Source organism: Psammomys obesus, unplaced genomic scaffold (genome assembly GCF_907164565.1).
Source record: "Psammomys obesus unplaced genomic scaffold, mPsaObe1.curated_primary_1811, whole genome shotgun sequence".
Classification (NCBI taxonomy): domain Eukaryota; kingdom Metazoa; phylum Chordata; class Mammalia; order Rodentia; family Muridae; genus Psammomys; species Psammomys obesus.
Window position 1 is genome coordinate 655853 of NW_026586589.1, and position 22517 is coordinate 678369.

The 22517-nt window shown below is 47.4% G+C and overlaps 1 protein-coding gene across 3 annotated transcripts; it reads right to left on the minus strand.

Moving 5' to 3' along the window:
* Positions 1–239: 239 nt before the first annotated feature.
* On the minus strand, positions 240–15571 carry Ttpal (alpha tocopherol transfer protein like). Of its 3 annotated transcripts, none has more exons than XM_055602267.1 (5): positions 15491–15571; positions 10344–10806; positions 6255–6448; positions 4185–4295; positions 240–1120 (listed from the first exon to the last, which is right to left on the minus strand). In XM_055602267.1, exons 2-5 carry the CDS (start codon positions 10789–10791, stop codon positions 842–844), a joined length of 1032 nt encoding a protein of 343 aa, XP_055458242.1. In that variant the 5' UTR covers positions 10792–10806; positions 15491–15571; the 3' UTR covers positions 240–841. The 3 variants fall into 3 exon arrangements, with proteins under 3 accessions (XP_055458242.1, XP_055458241.1, XP_055458243.1); XM_055602266.1 differs by having other exon boundaries at positions 10344–10809; XM_055602268.1 differs by lacking the exon at positions 15491–15571 and adding an exon at positions 14034–14570.
* Positions 15572–22517: the final 6946 nt, after the last annotated feature.

Sequence of the window (22517 nt, forward strand, 5' to 3'; positions counted from 1 at the left end):
GCGCATATATATATATATATATATATATATATCTATATAAGACCCCAAGAAAAAACCTAATGATTTTAGCACCCCCAAAGGCCCTCATTCCATTTAGCCTCACTTCAGAAATAGTAAGCTGAGATTTCTGTCTTATCCAGTCACACTGACTCCTAGTCCAAATGCTTTTAGCCATACAGTACTAGAATCCAGTATTTTATGTTGACCTGTATGATTCCATAGAGAACCAGAGCTAAGGCTTTATGGGTCTGAGAAGTTTCTATTGCAAAATTCAATCCTGGAAGCCTCTGGCTTCCAAATTTGATCATTAAGAACTGCCCGTGTCCTGTTATTTCTACTGTTCAGTTAACAGTGCTTTCCAGGCCCAGCCAAGGACAACTAGGTCCTGAACCTTTAACTTTGCTGATGATGTGCAACAGCGGTCAACACCTAGGGCTTATGAGAAAGAGACTCAAAAGTCCCATATGTGGCCACCTTTCAGGATTGGCAATTTCTTCAGAGTTATGACCAAATTGCTTCAGTGTTCCAAATTGCTTCAATCAGGTTGTCTTCTGGTCACTTCAGAGTGACTTTGACTCTGGTTGCTTCCAAGATGCATAAGAAACAGATAGAGCTTCCAGACTAACAGGTCCAAACATTTGGGAATCACCAGGGCAATTTCCATATCCTCCCTGGAATAACCCGGGTAGTCAAAGGTCTGCCTGCGATGGGCTTGCCCTTGAATCTCTATAGGCAGCTCCGTGCTGCTGTATAATGATGGAGCGAGACTGAGGCCTTCGCATCTTAGGCCGTGTGCATTTCTAAGGAAGGGATTGTGCAGGGTGACTCTCCCAGCAGAGTGCTAATAGCAGGAGTAGAGCTGGGACTTGACGGCTCGCATGGAATCATCACACTGTGCATCTGAGATCAGCCCTTCAGTTGGCAAGGGCTGCCCCAGGAGACTATCGCAGGCAGGCACAGGCTGGCAGAACTCTTTTACAAAATCATCCTCTGAGGCCAGCAGCACTGCGTTCCAGGTAGCAGTGTCCAGCTCTCCAGCTGTGCCCCCATACTCCTTGGGGAGGATATTCCTTGGAAGGTTTGTGTGGAGAGAGTTCAGGTCAGACCCATGGAGGAAGAACTAAAACAGAACATTGTAAAAAGCAGACTCAGCAGCTGTGATCATGGGCACAAATAGCCCTTCAACATTCCATTATGGGGATGGGGGAGCATGAGGACCACTCCTTCCTGAGGCTCTATAAGCAGTTAATGGTTGCTAGGGGAGGGGGGAGACATTTTCTTCAGTGTCACCGCCACTGATAAGAGCTCATATTCATGACATTGTAAGTAACCCTAAACAAACTCTTGGGTCACCAAAACAGACAAAAAAGACATGAGGAAAAGGCTCAGTGGGAGTGAGGAGGACAAGAGAGTAACAGGGAATGAAAATGCCATAAAGAAACTGATTATTGTGTATTAATATTGCTAATTGTGCTGATAAGTTGTTATTTTGTCAACTTGATACAACCTAGAATCATCTGAGAAGGGAGAACCTCAATTGAGAAAATACTCCCATCAGATTGGCCCATGGGACATTTTCCTGATTGATGACTAATGTGGGAAGGCTCAAACCACTGCAGGCATTGCCATCCCTGGGAAGGTGGTTCTGGGTATATAAAATAGCAAACAGGGCAAGCCTGAGGAACAATCCAGTAAGCAGTATTCCTCCAGAGTCTGTCTTAGTTCTTCCCTCCAGGTTCCTGCCTTGGCTTCCCTCAGTGCACTGAGAGCAGAGATAAGTAAAGCCAGATACTCTTTCCTCCCAAGATCCTTTTGGTTATGGGCTTATCACAGTAACAGAAACCTAAGACACTAATAATTTTTGTTGTTGTTTGCTTTTCGAGCAGCCTTGGCTGTCCTGGACTCTCTTGGTAGACCAGGCTGGCCTCAAACATACACATATTCTGCCTCTGCCTCCTTGGGTGCTGAGATTATAGGCGTGCACCATCACGTCTGGCTATAAAAATTTTCTTTAAGCACAGACAAATATGTGCAGGGGAATCAGTAATGAAACAATCTCCCTGTGATGGGTGCTCAAATAAATATGCTCTCAGTGAAGAAATTTCCTCAGCCCCAGGAGCCGGGACTGTATCCTCTTCCACATTCCACTGAGTGGACCCCCACTACAGCCATGATGTGACTTCACTCCCCCCTACCAGTCCTGTGCCACCATCATTTCTCCGAGCTCCATCTGTCTCCTGCCTGGCCTCTCAATTTCTAGCTTTGTCTTAGTACAGTCCCCTCCTTTCAGTGTGGCTCAGGTAATGTCACAATATTTATAGTCTTCTGATGTTCCCACCTCACAGGCCCACAAGGCCTGTTACATACTGGCGCTTTAGTTTTTCAGGCTTCAACCATTTTCTCCATTACTCAGCTCCAGCCACGCCAGCTTCCTACCTGCTCACCCAGCATGCTGGGCACCCCTCCTGCGCTTCAACATCATACTGTGTTGGTCTCCCAACTGTATGACTTACTCCCTCACCTCACAAGTCTCAATGGCACCAGCTTTCACTACCCTAGTGAGTGCACAACCCCTTCATTACACAATTAATCCACTCTCTGTGTGTCTTTCCAGAGTGAGAATCTTTGGGCAGGAATTTGGGCCTGTTCTTCCCATGTTTCATGGAGAAGTTGATCGATTATACTTTTGAATGTGTCAGCACAGAAGGGAGCAAATGAACAGCATTGTGGACCACAAATAACACAATTTCAAAGATGGAAAAAATCTCTCCAAAGGCTGCATGGTAAAATGCAAATAGTCTTTAGGAATTGTGATAGGTACTGTTAATCGTCAAAGTGGCAGAATCACTTGGTTGACAGGCCTCTGGGCATGCCTGTGGAGATTATCTTCATTGCTGTCTTTACTTCCTCACTGTGAGCCAAAGTAAACCCCTTTGTTCCTTAAGTGGCTCTTGGGTGTTTTATGACAGCAGCAGAAAGGTAGGACAGGAACCAACATGGATTCATACCCAACCAGTAGTGCTCAAGTCTTAACTGCACAGAATGACTGAGGATCTTTACACTCATACCATGCTCCACTCCGCTCTGTTAATAGGAAGGGCCTGGGAATCTAGATCTAAAGTTTTAGCTCTGTTTATGTCCTCCTCCTCCTCCTCCTTTTCTTCTTCTTCTTCTTAGGTTTTTTGAGACAGAGTTTCATTGTGTAGCGCTGGCTGTCCTGGACTCGCTTTGTAGACCAGGCTGGCCTTGAACTCGTATAGAGATCCACCTGCCTCTTCCTTCTGAGTAATGGGATTAAAGGCCTGTTAAAGGCCTGTTCCACCACCACCTGGCTCTGTATGCTTTTGTTTTGAAAAGATATGGAACTGGACTGGAGAGATAGCTCAGAAATTAAAAGCACTTTAAGCACTTTCTGCTCTTCCAGACGACCTAAGTTCAGTTCACAGCACCCACATCAGCCAGCTCACAACAGGTCTGTAACTGATTCTGGGGGGAGTTGATGCTCTCTTCTGGCCTCCTTGGGTATTGCATACACACGCTCCCCCACCCCATGCCACCCTACCCCATACACTGCAAATGAAAAGATCTTTAAAAACATAAGAGCACGATGGAGAAATCTTAATGTCTCTGGGTAGAGGGAAGGAGAATAAAAATGCTATTATCACATTTCCATCAGTGGCCCTGAGGAAGATGAAAAGAAGAGGGGTCAGAAAGGAGGCCCCTCTTTTAAACATGGCATCTAAGGCTGGCTGTGTAAGTCAATGGTAAAGTATTTGGCACACATGAAGCTCTGAGTCAACGATGATCCATCTGCTTGGTTACCCATTTCTTCCCTTCCCTAGACCCTCTTAAACATAAAATGCAATGTTGGTTCACAATGCATAAGCCAGGAGACCAGGAAGTCTAAGCAGAGCAGAGAGGCAGCTGACGATAAAAAATCCCACCTTCAGCCTGGGCTGCCTGAGGTCCTGTTGTAAACCCAGCACCCAATCCTGTTCTTGCTATTGGCAGACTGTGTATTCTCACTGATTCCATTTTCCCCTCATGAAAAGGATGGATCATGTCTGTACTTTCCAGGTTAGTTCCCAAACAAAAATGATGTCCTAGGCGTCACAAATCAAGGGAGGAAAAAAAAAAATCAAGGGAGATTTCTTAAAGTATCAAGTTCAAAGAACATCACTCACCCTGTTTGCTATTTTTTCCTTCAGAAATGGTTTTATGATGGCAAAAATGCCTTTAAATATTCGAGGTTCGTTCACTATGTGGACTGCTTTTATCCGAATGGGGAAGCCATCCTGTGGGTGGGAGGGACACCATGTTAGAACATCTGTAATATTTGCAAACTGTCCCCTCCGCAGCTGCCCTCCCCATCTAAACCATAAAAAGTCCAGCCCCAGTCCTGCCTGACTCTCACAGCCTCCTCAGAGCCAGCCATGGTGTGAACAAACAGGAAGACAAGTTTTGAGAAAGTCTGGGTCCGAAGGGCTAGCAAAGAGGTAGGGAGCCCTCCTATAGCAGCAAACAACAGCCCAAGTGTGCAGAGAAAGAGTTGTAAAACAATAGGCCTTCCAGGTCAGAGCTGTGCCACTGTACTTCCCAAGGTACACCACATATGATATGAGGCAGGGCTGCTTGGGAAACATATGAGCCAGAGGCATGCAGAGTCAAACAGGTTTCTTTACATGAATCTAGTGGTGCAGACCTGTAGCCACAGGAAGCTGAGGTAGGAGGATTTTGAGTTCAAGGCCTGTCTGGTTAGTATGGTGGCTTGCATGAGCTGTCCCCCCAAGGCTTGGGCATTTGAACACTTGGTCCCACTTGGTGGCACTGTTTGGGAAGCTGAGGCGTGACCCCCTGGAGGAGGCAGGGCCCTGGGCATGGGCTTTAAAAGCATACAGCCTCACAGTATTTTGGGTGTTCTCTGCTTTGTGCTGCTAGTGAAGAAGTCTGCTTTCAGCCTCCTGTCCTGCCACCGTGCCTGACTCTTGATGCCATGCTTCCCTGCCGCGATGGACTCATTTCTCTGGAACTATGTGCAAAATAAACTTATTTTCCTATAAGCTGCCTTGGTCATGGTGTTTTATCACAGCTACAAAAAAAGTAACTAATATACAGAGTAATTTCAAGGATAGCCAGGGCCACTTGGGGAAACCCTGTCTCAGTACACTGATGTTTGCAGTGAAATTCACAAGAAAGGGACACATTAAGTCACATAGTTCCCAAACTAATTTAATCCTGGAATTCTGGTCCTTTCTTGGTGATCTTACATTAGTAGAGAAATAGAGATACAGACTCAACCCCAACACTGTATGTATGTGTTATTCAGCAGTAGCCATTACTAGGAGCTGGGAAAATAGCTCAGCAGTTAAGAGCACTGACTGCTCTTCCAGAGAACCTGGGTTTGATTTCCAGCAGCCATTTGTCAACTGACAACTGTCTGTAATTCTAATCTTAGGAAATCTGACACTTTCTTCTGGCTTCCTCAGACACTAGGCATACACATAGATATACATACATCCATATATGTAAAATAATTAAAAAAAGAAAGGTAGAACCAGGGAGGTAGCTCAGTGGTTGAGTGGTTGCCTAGCATACAGGAGGTCCTGAGTTCTGTTCATAGCACAAGAAAATAAAAATAGTAGAAGCTAAGGAAAATCAAGACTTTCAAATTAACAATGATGGAGCTATGCCTGGTGGAGGAGGATTAGGTCAGTCTTTGGCTACAAATCAAATTGAGGCCAGCCTTGACTATAAGAGATTCTTCTCAAAAGCCAAATAAAATGATGACCAATGTGGAAGTGGTCTGTTTATGTAAGTTGATTCACAGTGGGGACTTGGACATCTGTGGAAGCCAGTAACAGGCACTTGCACCATTGGCACCTCAAAGCTCACAAGAGGCAGCACTCAAGGGGCAGGCCAGTAAGCAAGAGCTCAACCTCTTGTAGCTGTGGGATGAGCAGGCTACTTCTCAAGCCCTCAGCTGCCCCACCTATCAAAAAGGAAAACAAGTTCTTGTCTGCCTCAGTGTGTTCCCTGAAGGACCGAACTGCAATGACAGCGGCATTGAAGCACACAGATAAGAGGTACCTTCTGCAGGTACCTGTGGAGAAGTGACAAGAAGGACTGAAGATTATTCCCACTGATGGTGGGAAGTGGGGTCTGTGTAATCCTCCATAAGACGACAGTAAGGGGACAGGGCTGTGGTGGAAAGCAAAGAACCACAGCTAGGGGTACGTGGTGAACAGGAGCCATACCTGAAGGATGCCAATCACCTTCTTGGCTATAAAAGGACCAAAATGAGATGCTTTAGATAAGCTCACTCCTTTGTAGTCAGCGAGAATTACAATTCCGTTCACTTGGGTCTCCTCGGACTGAATGAGTTTTTCTAATGTCAAATAAATGGCTCGGATGTTCTCGGTAATTGGGTAGTTGCTCGGTATCCATCTGTCTGAGGTCACAAGAGATAGACCGCGTTATAGAATGAATATAAACATCTATGCAGAGAAAGATACATCTTCTAAAACCTTGGCCTTACAATGAAAGATATTCTTGTCACAATAATCCTGCCCAGCAGCTGATGTTTCGTAACCTCCCAAGCCCAGCAGAGATGAAACATCTGGAGATGAAACCACCACTGAGTGTTGAGGTTAAAAGCATAAGCTCTGAAGTCAGACATGCTGGCCTCTGACTAGCTGTGTGACTTTGGGCAACATGCTTCAGTACTCTGAGCCTCTGTCTCTTAAGTAAACAGGTAGGCTACCTGCCTTCTCGGCCACCTCTGCTTCCTGCCATCAAGTACTATCACACCACCACCCCAGTTTTCCATTCTGGTCACACAGGTTGCACAGAACTGGCTTGACTGATGACTCCAGGGAGGGTAAGAGATGAGGATTGGCTGGACAGTCTGGTATGACATCCTAGCCAGAGCCTGTGGTCTGAGCCAGGTCACACTGAGCCAGATGCCATCTAGGGTGTGGTTCTTGGGAAAGAGAAGATCTCTTCCTCCCTCTCATAGCTGTGAAGCTGTGAATCTGAGGCCCAGATACCCATGAGGCCAGAGGTGGCCTGAGAATGACGCACAAGCCATGGCTGGCAGAGTCACTTCTCCCGTTCTGTCCCCTCAAGTCTAACAATCCAGATGTCACCCAAGTAAAGGAGTTCAGTTGGTTGAAGCTGGCTTTTAGTCCTTTGCCATCTAAAGTGAGGGTCCTAACTCACACACACCTCCAGAGGTGTTACAGGAGGAAGCACGGCTGTGTTCCATAAAGTCCTTCCTCAAATTCCTCCTTGCAGGATGTACGCTTCATTAATATTTGCATGTTTAATGATTCCTCTCTTTGGAAAAAGGATAAAAGAATGGCAATGGTATTTTTGACAGTTAATCACTATTCTTTTTTCACTTTTTTTTTTTTTTTTGGCAGGGGTGAAAGGGTCGAGACAGAGTCTTACTCTGTGTCCAAGGCTGGTCTTGAACTTTCAGCAATCCTCATGAGGGTTGGGATAATAGGCATGGGCCACCATGCCCAACTGGTAACTGCTATTCTCAAGAAAATCTTAACCAAGATCTTATGTCCTGTAGAAAGACAAAGCTTAGTCAGGTGCTGTGGCTCACACCTGCACTCCCAGCACTTGGGAGGTGGTGATAGTTAGAACAGGAGTTCAGGTCTTCTTCAGCTACACAGAAAGCTGAAGGTCAGCCTGGGCTACATGAGACCCCTAAATGCTGGGGGAGGGGGTCCTAGTCCTCAGTGGTATGGCTACTCATAATATCCCCTTGCTCAGGTAAATAATCCCCGATCTATGCTCATGCAAGCAACCCTACTAAAATGCAGTGTGTGCCATTCCGACTCGCCCATTCCCTGCAAGGGGCTGAGGCACAAACACTGAGGGCTTCTTGGAAATAAGAAGGGGCTTGGAGATTCAGAGGGAAGGGTGATAAAGAATAATGGGGATTATGATCAAAGTAATGATATATATGAAATCATAAAAAGAATACATTAAAATTTCATCTTGCTAGCAACAGGATATGCAATATGCATAAAATTATTTTCTTTTTAAAAATATTTTTGAGTATGTATATATGATACATGTACCCAATTATGTGTGAGGAGACTTATGTAAGAAAGAGCATGTTTGGAGGTCAGAAGACAATCTTGGATTGTCACTCTCCCCTTTTATTTGGATTCTAGGCTTATGGGGCAAGTGATTTTACCTGCTGAGCCATCTCACTGGCCCTATGCAAATTTTGGCCAAACTGGGTGAATAATGTTCACATGAATTAAGCCTGCTGCCATACAAGTGCATATCATCTTTTCAATCACATACACTTCAAGAGCTTAGAAAAAGGCAATGTAAATCCCAGTTAGGAACACAAGTTCGTAGGTATGCTTCCTCCTAAGAAGCTGGGTCAGCAGGGAGGGATCCAGATCTCATCCAAACTGGAGGACAATATTCATGTCACAAGTGCAGCCACGTGCCAGGAGGAGGAGCAGCCAGCATGGTGCCATCTGATAATGCTTCTATGAGCTGAGCTAACAGTAGCAGGAAAAAGCTTGCTGGCTGGTTTCTAGGTCTCCTGGTGCTCAGAAATCTTCACTGCTTATTTTAAAATAAACACCTAATTTCAGAAAATGCCTAGCACAGCAGGTAAAGCAGCTCCAGCTATGTGTGACATGTGGTGCAGGGTGAAGAGAATGGTCTAGACTGCAGAGACAGTTTGGTAAAAGGCTAGAAGGAAACATGATGTGAGGCATCCAGGCAGAGGGAAACATGTGGAGGTGGCCATTTGGTGACACTCCTTCAGACAGAGGGCTGCCAGCACTGGCTCACTTCCTGGCCTGCTTAGGAGGAATGCTGTAATCTAACTCTCATTCTTTATGGGCGCTGCAATGAGGGGCTGCGAGAGGAATGAAGGCTTTTTCTTCAATTGCACCTGGTGCCCAGGAGACAGAACTAGGAATCAGAAGGCTGGAGTTCCTGCACCCTCCATTCACTAGCTAAAACATTTCTAATTTTTTCCCTTTTATTAGCTTCTCCTAGGGTTACAGTTTTAAATGCTGTCTGTGGGGAGCTTCCCTGGCTACAGACGACTGTGCCAAAGATCTGAGAAGAGCCAACATGGCAGGAACAGAAATGTGTTTTCATTATCTTTCCTGATACCTAAGCTGCCATCTCCTCTCTACTGTTTGAATAGTAAAGTCAACAGACTAGAAGGTAGAATAAACAGATGTGATAATGTTTATTTATCTTTGAGTCTACCATAGTTCTTTGTGTAATATTAAAAAGACATGGTTTTGTTGTTTTAAGTTGGACACATACCTTTTCCAGCACTGGGGGCAGAGGCAGGTGGATCTCTGTGAGTTTGAGGTATGCCTGCTCTAAATAGCAAGTTCAGGACAGACAGGGCTACATAGAAACTTCATCTAAAAAAAAAAAAAAAAAAAGAAAGAAAGAAAAGGAGAGAGAGGGAGGGAGAGGGAGAGATACACTTTTTTTTTTTTTTTTTTAAAAGTAAGCTACACCAAGGAGCATATGAAGTCAAGGGGTTCTGATCATAGCTCAGTGGCACAGCTCCTAAACAGCTGGTGCAGGCCAGGGTTCCATTCCCAACACTGCAAAAATAAAGTGAATCTTGTCAGGGTTTAACCCAACAGAGGAAAGGAGGGGTGAGGGGAGGAAGGCACAGAATAGGCACTTTCCAGGCTTTTGTGCAGCCCACACTACCTCACTTCTATCTGTACTCAATTCGCTCAGGGCAGATGCTGGGAGGGGCTTGGCAAGCATGTTTGCATCCCATGACCAAGAGCAGATTCCTCAGCCCACTGCAGTCTCTCCTTTGGAAACCTGGGTTTGCAATGACAGAAGTTCACTGGGTGGCCAGGTGAGCCTGAAGACTGAGAGGGGCCAGATTTAACTTGAGGAGGAAAAGCATGGCGAAGCTACCGGTGCCAAGCACAAACAGTGCTAGGGTTCTATGCTCTGGGGTCGAGTTCCTGGTCAGAGTGGCAGCATCTTTGGAGCTGTTTCTACCTGATTTGGTCAAGTCTTCCTTGTGGTCCTCAGGTAGTCTGAGGAAGGTTTTACTATCTGTAGTCAAAAGAGCTTTAAGACCAGCCATGGTAGCTTATGCTTAAAATCTTAGTACTCAGGAAGTAGAGGCAAGAGGGTCAGGAGTTCAAGATTATCCTCTGATGCATAGTGAGTCTGAGATCAGCCTGGACTGTTTTAAAAAGCCAAAACCAAACAAGAAAAGAACTTCACTAAAACAAGGAAGTGGGAGGAACTATGAGAGAAAACAGAGTGAAGGTCAGACCAATCTCAGAGACCACACATCCCCCTAGTACCTGGTCGGATGCAGAGAACATGGCAGCCTCTGGGGTCGGTGTGGGGCAGCACCGTGAGGAATCCGGAGTTGAGAACGTCTTTCAGGGCCGAGGGTCTCAGGTTGCTGAAGACCTCTGGCCAGCTCCGCCTGCAGCCATGGTAGTTGACCAGCAGCTGCAGGGCCCGGTCATAATCGAACTTTCGAGCCCGCAGGAAGCGCAATAGGAAGGCATCATCCAGCGACGTGCTCAGGTACGGGTACTCCTTCCGCACCATATCTCGAAGGGCCTGCACATCCCGGAGTCTCCACTCGGGCTTCTCCTGAAGCTCTTCTCTGGCTTTGGAGACCAAGTCTTCCGTCAGGGAGCACACATAGCTGGGAGGTTCGGGCGGAGGAAGTGGCAGCTCATTTTCGGAGAGTGAGGCCACAGAGGGGCTGGTTCTCAGTGAGTCACTTTCTTCTGACATTAGCTATCAGGGTCCCTGCTGACAACACAGGCCACAAGTGAGGTTAAGAAAGTGCAGCGTGCAGCCAATGGTGGTGGCGTACTCCTTTAATCCCAGCACTTAGGAGGCAGAGGCGGGTGGATCTAGATGAGGCCAGCCTGGTCTACAGAGTCCAGGACCACAAGGGCTATACAGAGAAACTGTTTTTTTCTTTCTTTTTTTTTTTTTTAAAAGCACATCATGGGCCTTCTGTTAATGGTTCAACAGATAACTTTTACCACATGAACCTAATGATTGCCCAAGTCTGATCCTGAGATCTCACAGAAAGATTAAGAGAGAGAATTAACCCCATTGGTCTTCTGTCCTCTCCAGAAACTTGGTATGTGCATATTCATAAACTTACATGTATGTGTGTGCAAGTAAGTTTTAAAGGTGAAGCACTGATTACATGGGACACCAGGAGCAGCAAATGGGGGGAAGGTGCTGAGGGTTTTTTCTAAGTTACCTCAGGGAGGTGAGCCCCAAGGAGGAATGACTGTGACCTGAATCACATACCTAAGTCAAATCCAACAGCTAAACACTACACCTTCCTTGGAAGGCTCTTAATAGAGGCTTGACTTGTTGTTACAGAAATGTGAATGTTAACAACTTTGAGATTCAAACCCTGTTTAAACAACAACAGACAAACAAACAGGTTCTCTAAAATACTGGTCAGAATATAAACAGAATCTTTCCAGAGAGCAGTTTGTCAATACGGAAATTCAAAACTAGGCTGGAGAGATGGTTCAGCCAGCAAAGTGCCCATTATTTACATAGAAGCCAGGGATAGCTGCATGTGAGTCTGTCGCTCCTATGCGGGGGGAATCGGGGTGGGGTGGGGCAGAGACAGGAGGATCCCTGGGGCCCATTGGCCAGGCAGACAAGTGGAGTAAGTGAGCTCCAGGTTGTTAGACTGTCTCACAATACAAGGTGGAGGGCCAGCAAGATGGCTCAGGAAGTAAAGACACCAGACACCAAGCCTAACAATGTGAGCTTGAACACACATGGTGGAAAAAGAGAATTGACTCACACAAGCTGTCTTCTGATCTCCCTCACACACTCCCTACTGTGGCCTGAGCATGCCCCCCCCCCCAATAACTAATTGATCAAGGAAGACAGCCAACATTGACATCACACAGAGAGATACAGATCTTCATGAACCGACATATGAAGGAAAAAGCCAGAAGAGAGTACAGTTAAAAAAATTCACATTTGTGTGAAAGGAGATAAAAAAAAAAATCTTATCAACAGTTACCTCTAAGAAGTAGATCTGAACAACTGGACATTTAAGAGATCTCTTTTTTTAACCATACTGTTTTGTTTGTTTTGTTGGGAGACAGTCTCACTAACATAGCTCAAGGTGGTCTGAAACTTGCTTACCCTCTTGCCTCAGCCTCTAGAGTGCTGGGGTTACAAGTGACACCGTGTACAACTTGCTTGAATTTTCCTTTCACAATGTAATTTGCTATAGTGATTGTGGGAATGTGTCAGATCTGTTGCTAAGGAAATGTAACGAAGGGGCCCAGCTGTTGTCCCTTCAGTGGCACTAATGAATCTAATGGATCTAATGAAGGCCACACTTTGTACAAACACCCTCTAGTGAGTGACCAAATAACTCCAAAAGGCAACCGTGGTTCAAGGGCTGTTGGTCTGGCTGGACTCTTCCTGTCTAAATCTCCTTTCCAGGGTCCAGACCTACATCACTGACTGGAGGCTCTTCCTTTCTCATCTCCATTCCTCTATCGGTGTAGGCACTCCAACAAACTCCACACACTGTCTGTCCATCTGTGGATCCTAGGGCTTGATTTGGGAAAACCTGCACTGACACACTATTGAATGAAAAACGGGACAGCTGCTTGCACTCTCTGGCTGCAGAGCCTAAGCCTTTGTCTGTGAGTGAATGCTGATCTTCCATCGCATGCTCAGCAAGAGCAGGGACGATCTCAGAGTCCTTGTACATACCTGTAATGCCCTGGCTGAACTCCCTCTGGCCCACTGCAGCCAGAGACCAAGCAGGCCACGCCCTCCAAATCTCAGGCTTGCCCACTCCATATCTTGAATTCTATCGTCTAGCCCCACCAGCTTCTTTTTTTTTCCCCCCACCAGCTTCTTGCACTTGCTTCCAAATGTAGTGAGGACATCCTCACTCTGTGCATATTCTGGTTCCTCTCAATGGTGTTGTTCCTCCAGCTCCTCCCAACCCACACACATTCACCCTAAGTCCTGACTGGATGACACACAGGTTCCCAACAAGTATTAAACACTCATGCTGTACAAGGTTCTTTTCCAGGCACTGAGGTTGCAGAAATCAAGAAAAACCCTGCTTCATTGAGCCCAGTAGAGATAGGAGGAATTCCTAACCATGATATGCAGTCCACTGTCATGAAGAGGAAGAACAGGGAGTGGGCTCAGGTTTGCATTTTTAAATAGGGCAGTCAGGGAAGGCTCGCCTAGGTAACATCTGAGCAAAGATGAGAAGACAGGATGAGCCAAACACATCATGTGGTTGGATGGGGGCATGTGGAAAATGCCTGGCTTTTCTGAAAAGCAAGAAGCCCACCCAGTGCAGCCAGAGTTAAGGAAGCAAGGTGGGAAAAAGTAGATGGATCCAGAGACCCATTGGAGGTAATGGCCAGGGCACTGTAGGTCAGTAAGAGCTTCAGACTTTTGTGCTGAGTGAAGAGGGGCAGATCGATTTCGACATGATCTGATTCCTACTGAAAAGGATTGCTCTGTTGTCTCAGGGATAAACTAGGGGTGTGAGATGGCTTACTTGTAGCTCCAGCCTGGCTACCTGAGTTCAATCCCTGGAACTAACTTCACTGAATTTACAAAACCCATGTAAAAGTGGGAGAAGACCAACTCAAGGCTGACCGCTGACCCCCAGCTGCGCCATGCTGTGTGCACCCACACATCACACAAGTGATAGTGAAGTGACTTTAATTTTAAAAATGAACTGTAAGGAAGTGACGATACAGAGCAATGGTTCTCAGCCTTCCTAACGCTGGGATCCTCATGTTGTGGTGACCCCCCCAAACATAAAATTATTTTCGTTGCTACTTCATAACTGTAATTTTGCTACTATTAGGAATCATAATGTCAACATCTGTGTTTTCCAATGGTCTTTGTGGGTCATGACCCACAGGTTGAGAACCACTGATATAAAAGATTCACCAGTTCTGACGAAAGGGTACAGCGACATGAAGAAGTCAGCCTGCACTTACTCTAGGCTGTCTGAGCTGCCGGGACGTGAGCTCTATCGTCTAGCACATCTCCCATGCTTGTCATGTCTGTGGGTAACCAGTGTGTGATACCCAGGTCTTGTTCATTAACTTGAATGTAGCCCCTAAAAAGGTATTAAGACATAGAGGACCCACACCATAAATACTTTATTTTAACGTACTTTGCAGAGGTAAGCGGAGCAAGGAATGGGACAATCCTGACCTCACAGGATCTATCCTGGGCTGTTTCCACGCCTGGAATGCCAGTTCCCTGCCTACCTGAGACTGACTGTCGTGCCACAGGATAGCCTCAAAGGCCCTCTTCTTTCCTCTCCCACCCCTCCCCTGCCAGGGAGGACGAACTAATGACCCACCCACCATTCTTGAACTACCTCACACACTTAACACCCTCTGCATGAAAGTTCCTCTCCATGTTTGCCACCACCCAGACAATTCATCCTTTTCAAGGCCCAAATGCAATGGCATCTATTCTGTGAAGCCCATCTGGCTTCCTCAGGGTGAGTTCCTCCAGGTTTCCACAGCACTTCGCACCTATCTTTAGAAGTGTCTGTTCAGTGTCACAGGGGTTTACATGAAACCCTTCGGAGTCAGTTCCCACCCATTCATTTATCAAAGAATTACTGACTGCCTCCTGTATGTGGGAGGCATTGTGCTGATGGATGCTAGGGACACAGCAGAAAACAATAAACCCTTGCCTCGTGCAGCTTACATCACGGAGGACTGGTGCGAAGAGGTCATACAAGCTTAAGCGTTGTCTCAAACTCTGCACCGTCCATCCATTTTTCTTATTTCTTCCTGCGTGTTGATGGAGATAAAACCCAGGATGACAGGCACCACTCTACCACTGAACTACCCGGTCAACTTCACATTTCATCTTGGAACTATTGAGCGAGCGCACAACCATCACTGTTTCCACTTTGCAAAGGAGGAAACAGAGAACTTGCCTGCCAGGGTCACCACAAGCCCCAGTGCCGGCTTATGACAGCACTCAGTAAACATCAGGGGAAGTTTGGCAAGCTCAGTGAGGCAGAGCATATCGTCAAGCCCCACCCAGGCCTCATCATCTTTCTCCTCCACCTGCAGCTTCCTGTTGGGTCCCCAAGGGCTCAGCAGTAGCTGTCAGCCTGGGGAAACGACGTGATGGGTGGCCCTGGGAACAGGACACAATGCCTGACATCCTCTCCACCTGGCGCTACCTCCCTGTGGAGCATTCCCTCTCTCCTACAACAACAGGAGGCAGGAAGCCATCTCTCTCGGAGCCCCAGAGACCTCCGTGCAGCTGACAGCGATCCAAGGTCCCTACTTCCGGTCTTCGCCCCCTCCTCAGGTGTCCCCATTTCCTGGGGTCTCCCGCCCCTCTGGCCCACTTCCGGCGGCTTCGCCCTCTCCGGTCCCTATCTCTGGCCCCTAGGCGCACGCACGGGCTCGAGGGCACTCACCAGCCCGGCGGCGGGCGGAGCGCGGGTCACGGCGGCAGGAGCCTCGGCTGGCAGCGCGCGCAGAACAGACCCGCACTCCCCAGCCGGCCGGCCCGGCCCTCGCGCCGGAAGTGACGTTCAGAGCGCGCGAAGGCGGTGCCTCCCCGGGAGTGCGCAGGAGTGAACTTTGCATGGTTGGCTTGGGTCTGTCCCCATCTGGTGGCTCCGGGCCGTTCAGCCGTGTGTGTAGATAGGGAAATTGTCCTGGAGGAGGAAAACAACAGCTTCCCTAGAATATACTGCCATATGCCCACTGTTCTACATCGTTTTCTCATTAAGTCGTCACGTTTATGCAAATCCCTCTACTTCATGACAGGGAAGTGGCAAATCGGGGCAGAAAATAGTTTCAGACTCATACCTAAGGAATATCATTCCAAAACTCCTCGGTTCTTAGCTGACATCTGGACTGTTGTTTGGTGTCAATACGCCATCAGCTGAGCCACTTTGGCAAAATGCCCTAGCTTCCTGGCCTCAGTTTCTTCGTGAATAACACGATTCTTGCCCTGGACCCCAACTCAGAAGCTACCTGTTTCCTGCTTTGGGGCTCACAAAGTTAACTCCAAACTGCAGTAGTTTAAAAAGGAGTTTACTGGCTCTACATCTGGCGCGTTAACTACCCTCACCATACACATATCCATGTTTTGTGTAACCGTAATTTGGGGGCAAATTTCTGAGGTTCCTCTTTCAGGGAGAGTAAGGACAATGGATCATTTCTAGAAATAAATTCTGGTGGTGGAAGAGAATATCGGATGCAAAGGGATGCTTTTAAGTTACATCTTTTTTTCCCCTACCTTATGGATAAGAGGAGTTCTACGGTAGTGGGCAGTGACCAGCAGGGACACAAAGACACGTGGGTTTTGCCAGATGTTAAACTGCATGTGTGGGAGGAGTGTGAGGTGGCCTGGGAATCCTGAGTTGTGTTTATCTGTTTGTTTGTTTTTAATATAGGGTGCCATTGTGTAGACCAGGCTGGCTCCCAACTCATGATTCTTGTGCCTTTGCCTCCTGAGTGCTAGGGTGTCAATGTGTGCCACCACCCCAGGTTAGAAGTCGTGAGACCTGTGATCTGAGGTTCTCTCCAGTGCCCAACCTCTAGGTTGCCAAATAAAATACAGAACACTCGGTTAAACTGAAATTTCAGATAAACAGAGGTCTGTTTTTAAGACTGGGTGCCTTAGGTAACATCCGGAACACACTTATACTTTAGAAACCTTTGTTTCTTAGAAATTCAAATTTAAGTAGGTGTCCCATTGCTCCCCTTGCACCAAAGAAATGTATAAGCATATAAACAGCTCACGGGTATCCTTCCCCCTTGTCTTCGGGACACAGTTTTGCTTTGTACCCCTGGCTGCCTTGGAACTCATTGTGCAGAACAAAGTGCCTTCAAACGTGCAGCATTTATTTTGCCTCCGCCTCCCAAGTTCTGAGATGACAGATCTGAGCTGCCATGCTCTGCTACAAACTATACTCTCTTAAAATTGTACATTTTGTGTATGTGTTCGCACACACTTATCACGTGCATATGTGAAGGTCAGAGGGCAGCTAACAAGAGTCAGTTCTCTCTTTCCCCCATGTAGGTCAAATCCAGGTCAATAGCTTGGCAACAAGCATCTCCACTGATCAAACCATCTTGCTGGACCCTCTTTTGCTTATTTTAATTTTTTTGAGATATTTTAACATGTTTCGGGCTGTCCTGAACTATGTAGCCGAGGATGAGCCTGAACTCCTGATTCTCTTGACCCCAACAAGGCATTACAGTTGTGAGAGTCCTGCTTGTTTTGAAATAAGTCATGTTTTAAAAAGATTTATTCTTTATTTTTATTTTCTGCTTATGGGTGTTTTGGCTGCTTTACATTTGTGCAGCACTCTCAGAGGCCAGAAGAGGGCATTGGGTTCCCTAGAACTGGAGATAGAGATAATGGGCAGCTGCCATGCAAGTGCTAGGAGTAGAACCACCACCACCCCCACCCCCACCCCCGTCTAGTAGAAGGGCAGAAAGCGCTCTTAACTGCTGAGTCATCTCTCTAGACCTTTGAAAGAATTCTTCAAGCTACAAATTGAATTTGACTTTCTGTAACTGCTTTGTTTTTATAAGACCCAGGTTTTAATAAGTGAAAACCAAACTGCCTACCTCCCTAAGTGGTGTGTGTGTGTGTTCTTGTACATACTCAGGTTGTGTGGTTTCTGCAGCAATACACACATAGCAGGCACTCACTGTGTGTCCCCTGTGACTCATCAGAAAGACTTAGCTGTATGATCTGAGAAGCATTAGCAACACGGCTAGAAATGCTTAGGTTTCTCTGGGCTTACTGTTGGTCAGCCGTGAATCCCAGAGCATCTAAAATGGCAGACTCTCACAGCTCGGCTACTTTTTTAATTTCCATTTTTACATGGCTCAAAGAAACTACGTGTGGCCACACAGGATCTGATAAAGCATTTTAGCTTTTTTGTTGTTGTTGTTGTTATTTGTTTTTAAATTTACATTTACATACCTATTTGTTTAGTCTGTATGTGGCACGTGTATATGTGATTCGGGTGTTGGTGTGGCGCATGGCACATGTGTGGAGGTCAGAGGTCAACTTTTGGAGAATCTTTTTTTTTTCTCCCTCTACCACGTGAGTCACTCAGGCCACCAGGCTTGCTGCAAGCTCCCTTACCAGCTGAGCAGCTAAAACTTTGTAAACACCGTCCCTCACCCAACCCTTGTTAACTGAGGTGGGGAGAGGTGGGGCCTCGTGAGTTGTTCCTTTGTGTCTGGCTTTGAACGCAGAACCATCTAAACCAAATACCTCATTGCTGTTTATTAGTTTGGTTATTTGGTGGGAGGGAGGGGAGGTGCAGATTGAACCTAAGGGCCTCATAGGAACTGTGCCCACACTACTTTATGCTTGGCGTTTAGTGCTGTTCGCAATAATAACTTCCACCTGCTGGGCAACTGCCCTCGAGGGTGGCACGAAGTTCTTGGGCAGGGGGCAGGGGGCAGGGCTGGAACTCTGAGAGATAGGGGGACTTGCCCAAATTATAAAACAAGTGAATGGCAGTGAGGTTGGGTACTGGAGTTTTGGGATAGGGAGGGCTCACGCTAGCTCTTGCGAAGCTAAAGGACACAGCATCCCATGCCCGAGCCTCACCGGTCTCACTTGCTGGGTCTGCCCTAGTCTGAGGTCAACAGTTGCCCAACCAGTGGTTTGAAGCCTGGCTTGGCTGGAAAACTGTCCAGACCTGAGCTGGGGTGGGGGTGGGGATGGCGGTCAGAGGCTTGGCAATCTCGGGAGACATATGTGACTTCAATCAGAGGGTCGTGGGAAGCTTGTGACCCCCGGCCCCAGGCCTGGCGTGCCTCGAGTGCCAGAGACTTGTTTCTCTGCGTGCCACCTTCTGCTCAAGAGCCCAGAATCAGGCCCCCGAAGGGAGGCATCCAGGTCTCAGAATGGGAGCAGAATAGTGCCCAGGGCTTAGCCATGTGGATTTCCCAGAAGAGGTCAGAGCCAGCTGTGTTTTTGCGGTCACACATTGATCTCCCTGAGTCAGCATGGCTGCTTGGAGGGACAGGATGTCCTGTCTGTTCCCAGGGGCTTTGGATTTCAGCCAGACTGAATATTTTCCAAAACATGGCCCTAAATGGTGATGGGGCAGGGATAGGAGAAATCCCACCCCTTGTCCCATCAATGCCAGCCTAAGAGCTCACCTCCCCTCTCATCGTTCCTGTACCTAGCCTAGACCTAGTTCTGACCACACACCTGGCACTGTACCAGGCTCTGTGTGTGTGTTCATGCTCCTAACTCCACAGAGGCACTGTGGAACAGCCTCAGATCTTCTGATTCCATGTGGCAGCTGAGCAAACGGACTCAGAGGTGCGTCCATAATCTCAGCATTCAGAAGGCTGAGGCAGGAGGATCTCAACTTTGAGGCCAGTCTGAGCTTTATAGTGAGTTCAAGGCCAGCCTGGAGTTACACAGTGACCATGAAATACTGTTGCAATAAGGGAAGGGGAAGGGAAGAAAACAGAGAAGTCAAGTGACTCGTGAATGGTCACACAGAGAAGGAATTGCAGGGCGGTGCTGGGAGTCCTGGTGTGTCAGCTCTGATGATGCTCTGTACATCTACTGGGTCATGCACAGCATCGTAGCAAGCCCACTGCATAAATATCACCGTCTCCTAAAGAAATGTCGAAAATGAGTCTCAGGATGGAAGAAGGGACTTGTACCAAGCTGGAGGAAGCTCCCCTGTGAGAACCAGCAGCCAGTTTTCAAGGCAGAGTGCCAAAGCCTGCACTGCTAAAATCAGAGCAGGAGCAGCAGAAGCACCCCCCTTCCTGTGATCCCAATGTTTACTCACAGGTCTCCCAGGATGGGAAGACGGAGGAGAGGATGCAGCAAACATCTCCTGGGGAGGAGGGAGGAAGAGAGGTACTATTTGGAAAGCTTAAGTATGGGGGTTTGATGCAGGGACAAGTAGGGCTGAAAGGATGGGCGGCCTGGCATTGGAACGCACCTGAACATGCATCTATGCCAAGGTCAGCCCACGCTGAAGGCATTTCAGGGACAGAGTGTACTTGAGGATTTCCCACGGGCCAGTATGGGAAGAGACTGCCTACAAGAAGGACTCGGCTCCTGTGACCAAAGGATCCCTGGAGGGAGGTCAAGGGTAGCCAGCAGGACACAGGGGGTGGGATCCGGATTCCTAAGGGGACCCACCTAGCATACCCTGTAAGAGAGCTGCATCTTCCAAAGCCAAAGGCAAGAGAGGTTTGTGTGCATGGCCATCTCTGTGGGTGCCCACCTAAATCGGAAGCTTTCAGTGCCCACTGGGTCCAGAGAGCTGGAAGGCAGCCAGGCTGGGGCATCTTAGGCTCCCCTTCTCACTGCCACAACAACCCCTAGCTCAGAGGAAGCGATAAGAGGCATCAATGCCACTTTCCCCAGCAAGCTTGGCTAGGCTGTGGAGGAGGCTTACGCCTGAATCAGGTTGGGAGCTTGTACTGGCAGCTTGGCTGGACATTCTAACCTGAGATTATGAAGTTGTCTTCTGAGCAGAAGAGCTGTGGGGGTGAGTCTCCTCCCAGAGACGAGAAAAACATTTCTCTACAGGAAACACTTTTTTGTTTGTTTGTTTGTTTTTGTTTCGTTTTTCAAGACAGGGCTTCTTTGTGTAGCCTTGGCTGTCCTGGAATGTTCTCTGTAGACCAGGCTGGCCTCGAACTCATGGTGATCCGCCTGCCTCTGCTCCCAAGTGTTCAAAATAAAGGCATGCACCAGCTTCAGAATACATTTTAAATGTATTTAAATGATTTGGAGAATGGGCTGGGAAGATGCCTCCATTGGCAAAGTACTCACTATGCATCTGACCTGAGTTTGTATTCCCAGCATTACGTTAAACAAACAACTAAACAAACAAACAAAGTGAGTTCAGGAGTCAAGAATGATTATTGCTCTTACAGAGGATCCAGGTTCCATTCCTAGCACCCACATGGAGGCTCACAACTGTCTGTAACTTCCGTTCCAGGGAGTCTGGTGGCCTCTTCTGGGCCTCCATGAGCACAGCACACACGTGGTACGCAGACATATATATGCAAGCAAAACAATGATTCGAGAAACAAACAAAAGCCAGCTGAGGTGGTGTGCCTCTGTAACCCTGTGAGGGGGAGGTGGAGACAGGCAGGGCCCGAGGGCTTGCTGCCTAGCCAGTCTAGCTGACTCAGCAAGCTCTGGTTGAGTGAGAGAACACGGTTCAGAAACTAAGGAGGAGAATGATGGAAGATACTGATGCTTTCTTCCAATCTCTACACATGGTATTCTCTCTCTCTCTCTCTTTCTCACACACACACTTTCTAGAAATGGGGGTTGGGTAAGGGATTAAAAAAATATAGAACTGCTTTGGTTGTGACACAGATGGGGTTGTGCCATGGGCTGCTCTCTCACTGAGTAGAAAATTTTCCCTTCCTTTCTTTCGTCAGAGTCTCACTGTGCAACTTCCATGCTGTTCACCTTCAGAGTCTGTCACTGGATGCTTCCCCCCCTTACAAGACCTTCCTTTGTGTCCTTCTCCTTATTGCCCCCTAAGTGTACTGCCTAGGCCCTCTACACTTGAACCTGAGGAACCTGGCTCAGAACCCCAGCCCTAACCTTGGAGCTTCAGGTCTGATTAATAACACATGCTCCCTCCCGATTGCCTCGAGGATCAAACGAGAGCACCTTCACGTTAAACCACCAGCACAGGCCGGGCGCCATAAAGCTCTCAGTGAATCTCAGCTGTTATCAGCCTTCCCCCAGCCAGCGCTTGCTGACTTCTCAAGTTTCTCAGCCTTTGAGTCAAAGCACTTTCCGACCTGGCTCTGGTGACTGGTCTAGGAGAGGCCCAAAGTTCACTGTGTCAGGGAAGGGAGAAGCCAGTAAACCACGGCGCACTCCGCAGGTCGTTAGAGACACTGAGGAACAGCAGATGTGTGCATCTCAACGAGGTGGCCATGAGCTAGCTGTGGTCATCACGGTTTGGTCTGGTCTGGTTTGGGTTTTGAGACAGGGTCTCGGTGTGGAACCCAGGCTGACCTTGTATGGTTAAGCCTCCTGTCTCAGCGTTCCGGTGTAAGCTGGGCTTTCCGGTGTGAGTCACTGTGCCGATTATCAAGATGGAAGCATTTTGAAGCCTAGGAAATGTCATCCTGACACTGTGATAGTGGTACCTGGAAAGCCGGATCACTTTTCCATTGGCACCCGAATCCAGAGGAGGTAGAATGATTCTCAGCTGAGTTTTCTCTGGCACCTTCAGGGAGGGTATCTTGGGAAGGCCGGGCTGGACTTGGGACCCATTAGGTTAGTGTAGGTTTGAGTACTTTTTTTTTTTTTTAATGTGGCCTTGCAACAAAAGCAAAGCAAAGCAAAAAAAAAAAAAAAAAAAAAAAAATGCCCTTTGGAATCAAGATTTCAAGCTTGTAAACTGTTGTAGTCATTATGAAAATCAGTATGCAGTTTCCTCAAGATACTAAAAA

What these genes read in the sequence shown, in the direction of transcription:
- Ttpal (XM_055602267.1), bottom strand. Translation starts at nt 10,791, where the DNA reads ATGTCAGAAGAAAGTGACTCACTGAGAACCAGCCCCTCTGTGGCCTCA. An exon ending in TGTTCTCTGCATCCGACCAG is followed by an intron (nt 6,449 to 10,343) that starts GTACTAGGGGGA and finishes TTGTGACCTCAG; the next exon opens with ACAGATGGATACCGAGCAAC. An exon ending in AGGAAAAAATAGCAAACAGG is followed by an intron (nt 1,121 to 4,184) that starts GTGAGTGATGTT and finishes GTTCTGTTTTAG; the next exon opens with TTCTTCCTCCATGGGTCTGA.